Source organism: Elephantulus edwardii, unplaced genomic scaffold, assembly GCF_000299155.1.
Source record: "Elephantulus edwardii isolate Elephantulus edwardi_28Jun2011 unplaced genomic scaffold, EleEdw1.0 scaffold00260, whole genome shotgun sequence".
NCBI lineage: Eukaryota > Metazoa > Chordata > Mammalia > Macroscelidea > Macroscelididae > Elephantulus > Elephantulus edwardii.
The window spans coordinates 2610460-2619756 of NW_006400010.1; the positions used below are offsets into that span (position 1 = coordinate 2610460).

At 40.0% G+C, this 9297-nt stretch overlaps 1 protein-coding gene across 1 annotated transcript in view; it reads left to right on the forward strand.

The window, feature by feature from the left end:
* The first annotated feature begins 1696 nt into the window (after nucleotides 1-1696).
* Nucleotides 1697-9297, forward strand: part of PHEX (phosphate regulating endopeptidase homolog, X-linked) — a 186118-nt gene continuing 178517 nt past the window's right edge. Inside the window, exons 1-2 of the mRNA XM_006899531.1 lie at nucleotides 1697-1814; nucleotides 6775-6843. Coding sequence (XP_006899593.1) covers nucleotides 1697-1814; nucleotides 6775-6843 — 187 coding nt within the window. The remainder of the gene's footprint in view (nucleotides 1815-6774; nucleotides 6844-9297) is intronic.

The window sequence follows — 9297 nt, forward strand, 5'->3', positions numbered from 1 at the left end:
ATAGTATTACTGTTGAAAAATAAGACTGACATTGGTATTGGGGGAGGCTGAGAAAGACTGGACAAATTATGTATACTGCGTTTGAAACAGTTGAGGGATACAACTTTGCGGAGAGGTGGGCAGGGAGAATAGTGCAACAGTGAATGAATGGAAATAAAGTCTCTGTAAATTAAAATTACTAATTAAAATTCTTTCATTGTAGTAGAGTAAGATGATATCTCATAGTTGTTTTGCGGTATTTTCTAAACGACAGCAACAACAAAATTAAATAATAGAAAGATAAACCATGTTCAAATCCTATGGCCAAGACCCAATCATTTGTTAGGAAGTATCAAGTGTTCTGAGATTCCCATTCTTCTCAGAGTCAACCGCAACTTGTTGTGATCCACAGAGTTAAAGCCTTTGTATAGTCAATGAAACACAGCTATACATTCCTCTTGTATTCCCTGCTTTCAGCTACGATCCATTTGACATCAGCTACAATATCCGTAGTACCAGGGCCCGTTCTCAGCCCAGCCTGGACTTTTGGCAGTTCTCTGCTGATGTGCAATTCCATTCGTTTTTGGATAATCATCAGTAGAATCTTGCTTGCATTTGAAATCAATGATACTCTTCTAGGAAAGAAAATTTGTTATGCCCGTATGAAACTGTCAAAGACCCAGCTTTACCCAGTGAAAATAGTTGTTTTTGAATTGAGGTCAAGGGATGGTCATTTTGGTAGACCTAGCAATGTACTAACCAGTCGCAGTCTGACAAGAGCTGAGTTCAAAGAACCTCTAGGTCCTTTTCATCAAAACATGCAAGATAAACCGTCTTTGTCCTGTATTTCTTTTGTGGTGTCTAATAAGCTTAATTTATACACTTTACTGTCTTTTGTACAATTCATTGCCTCACAGTGAAGAAGGAAATGCTGCTGCTCTTTTTGCTTTTAAAAAAAGCTCCTGCCCTAAACACCAGCCTCTGTAGGTTGTCTTAATTGCTACTTTGCTCTGCAGTTGACTGGGACTCTGATTTTTGGCACATGCTGACATACACAACGTTCCCAAAAATAAATGCTACAGGATATCCCGGAGACTCTTACAAGGCTTTAAAAGGGGTACTCACACTCTGAAATACTATCTTTGATGGAGATAATTCAGGCCGGCTGAATTATTTTTGCAAATAGGTTAATTGAGGTCTTTAAGCAGGGAAGGGGATTCTTTGCGACCTCACTTATCATGGTAAGGGGAAGTTTGATGAGAGTCCAATTTTGTTAAAGACAATTGTTTGGGGTGGTGTTTTGGTTTTTTCCCCCCCTCCCCATCCCTCAGTGACTATACATTTAAATAGCTAAAACATCTGTTCAGCAACATAGTGAAACATGTACAGTGTGAAGGCTTGAGAGAAGAGCTTGCCAAGCATCGGTTCAGAGGGACTTTGCTGAGGGAGAACACCAAGATAAAGGAAGCACTGTTTGTTTTGTCTAGTCAGGGAGAAAGCCAAAGTAACCAATATTCTGGGTTTCTTTGATTTAATTTGTGAGCAATTATTTGAATAAGGGTGGTGAGAGGAGAGCGCATCACGGACATTTTTTGTAAGCCATCTATTCATAGAAGAGCAAGAGTGCTTTGGATGCCACCCTCTTGCAGACGCTTGAGACCAGTCACCAAACCAGGAAAAGGGACTTTCTTCGAGTGTGCTGTCTACATCTTTCCTGATGGAAGGAGACACAGGTACCAGTATGGAGACTGGGAAGCCAGCCAGCAGAGGCACTCAAATTGCCCTGGTTGTGTTCGTAGCTGGCACCTTGGTGCTGGGCACGCTCCTCTTTCTAGGTAAGTGTCACCCCTGGAGAACTGGGCGTGCGCGGGGAATGGTGGCTCTGTTATCTCTTAGCAAGCATTGTTCTAATGAAAGTGCAGGACTATTTGCTTATGTCAATACTTGGTGCATCCTGAATTTCTCATGAACATATAAAAACCAAAACCTACCAAGGCTTTTCTCTTTAAAGAAGAAATTCAAGGGCCAAATGCACAAACTAGAGTATTAAGTGGCTATAGAGTGGCTTTGCAAATATTTACGTATTCCATCTCGCAAAAATGAGTGTTTATACATTCATAGTCAGATGTGTGTTTTGTGAGGAAAGATTTTACTTAGCACTGTGATCAAAAACCCTGTTGGACTTCTTTTTCGTGTGATTTTTTATTAATATTTGCCTGAACACTTCATGAAATTCGCAAAATACAACTCAGTCCTTTAAAAGGCTGTCCCATGACACTCTTGTGGAAGGAAGCTTTTCATGAGCTTTAAAAATTAATGTAAAGGAAAACAAAGGGTTTCCTCCCATGATTTGATTTTTTAAAAAATTTTTTTAAATTTGATTGTTTTAATTAAATTATTCTGATGATGTTCAGTGCGAGTTGTGCATTCAGAGAAGAGATTTAATGACAGAAGGTTAGTACTGTGAAAAAGTAAAGGATTTCTTATGGGTTGAGATGTGTTCTAAATTTTGAGGCTCTTTGAACTGATACCTTTTTATTTATTTATTTTTCAAATTACTATGTACTGTGAATCAACTCAGATTTTGATTGATTCTGTATGACAGAGGGGAGCTTTTCCATAGGGATTTTTTAGGCTTTCTCCTATAGATCCACCGACTGGGTTTGAATCACTAACTTTTTGATGCATATTAGAGTGCTTAACCATTGCACCACCAGACACCATAGAATTCTCATTGTTGTTCTTAGGTGCCATTGCGTTGATTATGACTCATAGCGACCTTATATACCACCGATCTGCATCCTGCACTATCCTCATCACCTCTCACACGCTCAAGTCCATTGTTACAGCCACTGTGTCAGTCCATCTTGTTGAATTGCTTTCTTTTTCTGACTCTTTACACTTTCATGCATGATGCCTTATTCAGATTACTGTCAGCTCTTAGCAATATGCCCAAAGCATGTGAGACAAATTTTCCTACTCTTGCTTTTAAGGAGCACCCTGATTGCACGTTTTCCCTAGATCCCTAATATTTCGGTCACATAGGAAAAATCCCTGTATTTGTGGGATTTCAGGTGCCTTTTAAAATATAGCAAACCTGTCTTCATTCCTTGGCATCTGCAGGATGGAGGAGGCCATATTGATTTTGGCAGAGGAAAGGCAGTAATTAAACTTTAAAAGAATTAAGATTGTGTGGTTGAAAAATCTGCTAAAAGGAGCAAACCATCTTTCCATGTTTTCTGTGGCTGAAGATTTCGAAATTAGATGTGTCTGTTGAGTGAAGCTACCTATTTCTGTAACTGAATTAGTGGTCTTTGGATGCTCTTCTGAGATTATTCAGCACTTTGGTTTCGAAGAGTGTTCGTCCTTGAAATTAAAAATGGGAAATGGTATTGGGACAAGGGAGGACATGCGGTGTGCAGAGTATCTGTCAGGTCAGACTATTTGTATTTCACAAACACTCCCCAATTCAAAACAAAAAAAATCCAAACGTTTGTTTATACAAATATACACCCTCTTTTAATCAGCTTTTTTGTTTTTTAATATATTTTGTCAACTCCACTTTTATGAGTACATTCTGAGGTCCTGTGAGATTTGTTGAACTAGTCTGTAGGGCAGCAAATATCTTTTTTTTAAAGGGAGATAATTCTTTGAACACCCTCCATTAAATCCATCAGCTGGAGGCAGCACATGATTAGGGTGGAGACTCTTTCCGTCCATTTCATGGAATTCAAACCAATTCATAGCAGACCTTCCAGTGAGTTTTCAGAAGTTTGTAAATTGTAGTCCTGTGGTTTTAGAAGCTGTATTTGTTCAAGATCCTTTTGAGACTCATGTAGAAATGAAAGATGGAGGACAGCTTCAGGTGACCACACACAGCTCCTAGCCCCCTTACAGTGCAGATTAGGATTTTGAAGGTTGTAAATCTTCCCAGGAGCAGCCTACCTGGTGTGGTTAGATGATTTTTTTGGTTGGTACACAAGCACTTTAACGGTGGTATCACCAGGACTCTAGTTTAAGCAAACTTGTTTTAAGTTGAATGCAGGTTTACTGGAACAAGTAAAGGAAAGAAAGATGTTCATGAGGGATGCATCCTGTCCCCATACCTTTTCAGTCTATATGCAGAACAGATCATTCAGGAGATAGGGCTTTTCAGAGGTGAATGTTGCATCAGGATTGTAGGAAGACTTATGAACAACTTGCATTAAGTATATGACCCAACTTTGATTGCTGAGGTGGATGGATCTAAAGCGCTTGCTGCAGAAGGTAAAGGACCATAGTCTTCAGTATAGATTGTAGCTCAAAATCAAGAAGTCAACATTTCTCACCACTGGACCAATTGGTAGCATGAAGAGATTGAGTTTGTTAGCAGTTACAGCTTCCTTGATTATCTTGGTACCAGCTATCAGGAAAACAACGACAAATTGCATTGGTCCTTTACGGGACCTCTCCAGGGTACTGAGAAACACCAATGTCAATCAATAGAGTAAGGCCTGATCTAGGCCCTGGTCTTCACAATCACTAGCTGTGCATCAGATGTCTGGACAAAAACCAAGGATGTAAGAAATAGAATTTATTTCTTTGAGTTGTGATGCTGGGGAAGAGTCTTGAACAGACAGTGGACCTCCATGAGAACAAATCAGTCTATCTTGGAGAGGGTGAAACCAAGGTCCTCTTTGAAGGCTAGGATCTTAAAGCTCCATGTGATGTACTTTGAGCATTTGGCCAGGAGGAACCAATCCTTGTATATGGAAATCATGTTCAGGAGGCTGGAGGGATATGGTAGGAGAGGAAGACCCCGGATGAGATGGATAAGATGCTTGCAGAGCAATAAGAACAGGTAGTCGGTCTCTTTTGACTTGGTCAGTTTTTTAAACGCTGCTCTGGAGCTGTTCTCATTCTTCAGATCTGTGGATGTCTTAACTGGATTCTGATGTTCTTTTGACTAATTTCATGGAGAAATCAAATCATTCCCAAAGTTTATTAGAAGAAGCTTCAGATTCATTGCCTGCCAGGTTCAGCCTGGTTTCATGCTCTCCAGGGCAAATCTGTTTCAGAGCAGTCCATGGCATATTCAACACTCTTTTCCAGCACCATTGCTCAAAGACACCAATTCTCTTTCTATCATCCCTAGTCTCTCTGATGCATAGCACAAAATTGTGAATACTATGTCCTGGGTAAAGCACACCTTAGTCTCCAGCCTGACATCGTTGCTCTTGTGAGGTCCCTCACAGCTGACTTTCTCAATGCAATTTGTCTCTTGATTTCTTTGCTGCTGGTACCGACAGTGTCGACTGTGGAGCTAAGTATAGTAAACCTGTTAAGTATCTCAGTCTCTTCACCATCCAAGCTAATGCTGCCGATTGGCCCAGTGGTGCGAATCTTTGTTTTCTTCATGTTGAGCTTCAATCTGTATTGAAGTCTGCAATCCTTGAGCTTCTGTATCAAGTGCTTCAGGTCCTCCCTGCATGATCTGTTGTACATACGTATTGAAAAATTATGGAGACAGAACACAGACAACCTGCCTTATTTAGCAGTCTCTAAGAGACCTTCCTCAAGGGCCTCCCTCAGACCTCCCTCCCTACAACCGCAGCTGTAAATGACCCCTTGACTCTGCTCACAGAAAACAGCAATTATGAGTCCCCTATGATTTCTTCAGCTTCCAAAGGTATCTTTGCAATCTGAACTCACATCTGTTGATGGATGGTCTGCTATTGAAGCGACACGTTGGTGCTACTTGGAGTTCACAACTAAGCCATTGGCAAAAAAGCTGTTTGGGTTCTGTTTCCTTGCGAGTAACTGGAATCTTGGTCTTTTGGTTGCCATTGAGTAGATTTTGACCTATAGTGAACTTCTAGACCAGGATAGCCCAATAGGGTTTTTACTCTAATTTTATGGCACAGGTCAGGGTTAGGAATTATCACAATTCCTTCAAGGCTCATAGTACCCTGGTAAGCATGTGATTCTGTTGCCAGGTAATATAGACAATATATTTTTCCATCCCCTCTCTCTTTGGGTCATAACTGTACAGATAGTTTAGGTACCATCCTAAAGGATGAATATCACCTGCCTTAGCTTTCCCATTCTCCTCTGGATTTTTCCAAATCCAAAAGCACAAGCAAATGGAAACTCTTGACTGTTTACAATTCCCATAACTTGCAACCTAATGATAAATGGAGGGAAAAATCAGGCCCATCATTACAAATTTGGATGTTCAGCCCTGTTTTCTAGTTTGTCCTATTCTGGAATCGCCAATGATTTGAGTCTACCATGGATGGCCTTTTCAGATCTTTAGCTGCCAGCCTCATAAAATCACACAAATAACGACAGTACAAGTGACACATTGAACCTAGGTTCTTCCTAGGAAGGCAAGAATTCTACCTCTGAAGGTACCAAAAAACTGAAATAACCCCAAATCATTTCTATTTAATCAAATATGACTCATAGTCTCAAAAGTTAACACATTATGAGAGGAGACTATCCTGCTCCTGTGGAAGACCTTGAAGATTTCAGTTGAGGAGTTCACTTGGTAACCTACTACACCTTTAAGATAACTTTAAACAGGCTGTTAGGTGAAGCAGTGACCACCCTCTGAGAGCTACAAGTGGAGTTTCAAAGCAGCCAAGGACACATAGTTGGTGGTCTGAATCTGCTTCTGTAATATTGGGCCAGTTGGATTTTTAAACAGTGGGGCACTACTCAGAAGAATGATGTGTTATCAAGTGTCTTCATATGTTGACCTGAGGGTGGTCTGCTGCAAGTCAGTTATTTATTTATTTTGGTTTGTTTTTTCAGTGAGTCAAGGTCTCTTGAATCTGCAAGCTAAACAAGAGTACTGCTTGACGCCAGAATGTATTGAAGCTGGTAAGTCACAGTTTTACATGCAGTGTCAACTTACAATTATGGTACCTTAGGGAGTGGAAAAGAAAACAGGTGGTATTTTTAGTATTCTGTTTGCTTAAGGTTCACCGAATAGTAAATGCAAGTTTGATTAAATTTTAAGGTTACTTTCAATTCTCAGTGTGAGGTTAGTGGAGGCTACGCTTCCTGTTTTCTTTTGCTTTGTAAAAAAAGAAAATCCATCTGTTTAGCATTCCAGGTGTTGTTATAAAGAAATTAGGAAGGGGCTTGGGAGACTCAAGGAGTGTTCTTAAGACTTATCAGAAATCTACATGCACAGTGAACCCGCAACAGTTAGTTAAATAGACTATATTTTTTGTGGCTTCATAGGATTAGAAACAGACTTTGGAACCTTGGATATATTCAGAAGGTCCTCCAAAGAAGAGATTTTTTAAGCTCCTTATATACGTTTTTGTCATGTTAATTTGTCTTACCTTGGTTGCCAAAAATATATCTGCATTCAGCCTGCTTTCTAAGGCAATATGGTTTCAGGTAATAGCTTATTAAGCTACTATTTGACTTAGGAAATAATTTCTTAAGGGCTTTTAAGGCCTAAGGTAGTAGGCCTGGTTGAGTCATCATCCAATTATATCGACCCTGTGTTTCGTGTTGAGTGGGTCAAAGTGCGACAAAGTAGAGATCCCGTTTGGGTCTTCACATAACTTTATATGCTCACTATAAGGGAACCTTTTTTTTAGGTGATCAGGCAGTTTTTTAGTGGGTGTCCTAAGGGAACGAAGATGAATCTTGCCTTCCTTTGGCCACAGTCATGAATTGGGACCATGGCCTCGATTTTAGGGACCTATATCCCAGACATCACCTCCCTCCATTCTATATGTGAGGAGATACTAGTGTGCTTGCCACAGGAAAAGTCATAAGACAAGCTAAGTATGTGGTCTTTTCACTTTCTTAGTGTATTGAAGCGATTAATGAATTACTTCCTCAAATATTTATTGCACATCAGGTGTTAGGTTAGGTTTGGGGAATAGAACAGTAAGAGCAATGAGTGAACCAGAAGATCAGGTTAAAATCGTATCATAGCATGATACCAAGTAATATAAACCCATTGCCATCACATCAATTCTGAGTCGTGGCAACCCTCCGTTGGTATCTAAGGCTGTAAATTTTTACAAGAGCATACTACCCATTTTTGTTCTGTGGAGTGCCTCGTGGCTACAAACCACTAATTTTTTTTGGTTATTAGACTGATAGATTATACTATTAGAATGCCTATCCAGTGAGAAAACCATGAAGCCTACCCTCTTATTACTGAATTGATTTTCACTCTAAGAGTCTCTCCGTTGAATTCCTGAGGGGGCAAATTATTTTGGAGGCAGAATTGGCTGTGTTTTCTTGAAATGAGGCTGATGGACTTGACCACTGACTTTTTGGTTAGCAGGTGACATAATTGGAATGTCAATGAAAATGATCCTGAAAGGGACTACAAATGAAGAGGAATACTGGAGACAGTTCTTCTTAGATGAAAAAAAGAGCAGGGACAAAAGGCCTATAGAGGGACCAGCTTTGTGTGCCTGAGGAATTGAAGAGCTTGATGGTAAAGGGGCAGAGTGCTAGTCATGGGAGTTAGTGGGGGTACCAGGGTTTACTGAAGTGAGTCAGTGAGTTTGCATTTCTCCTGAGTGTGTTCAAAATTGCCTGGAAGGTTTCAAGAAGTTCAGATATATGATCTTACCGGTATTCACAATATTCTCTTCATGGAGAGATACAATCAGTGGTGTCAATCTCGCGAGAGACGAGCAAGAATGGAGGGCGTATTCTCATGCGATGTATGTTAGGTGAGAGATAGGTTGTGAGCAGGGTTCAAGAGGTAGAGAACTTGGTGAAAGATTAGAAGTGGTTTACAAAGATAAGCAGGGAATTTTTATGTGTGGTTTCGTTCTGTGTTTTGTGCATGTGCCATTTTTGAGATGAGACACATTTTTGTGAAAGACCTTATAAACTCTGAGATAATTTATTAGACAATGGTAGAGTCTCCCTGCATTCGTAAGTGATCAGTTGTTCTGGACCATAGAGTGGTAAATCCCACAACAGGAAACTTCCCATCCTTCTTCCTTGGAGTATCTATTTGATTAAAACTGCACACCTTTGTGTTGCCAGTGTAATTCCTTGCCACTAAGACACCATAATTCCCTGGAGTACTTTTTGTGTTTTTTTTTTTTAAATTAAATTTTATTAGTTTTAATGAACATTTACAGAGATTTGGGGTTATCATTCATTTATTGTTGCACCATTCTCTCTACACTCCTCCCCAGTTTGTTCTTCTTCCCCCGCCATCCGAATGTCTGTTTTAATTGTTCAATTGCCACAGTGCTTATCAAAGTCAGTTCTGATTAATCTCCTTTGTCAGTGTGTCCTTTGCCATTCCCTATCACTCCTCCCTGAGAGAGACTTCACCCT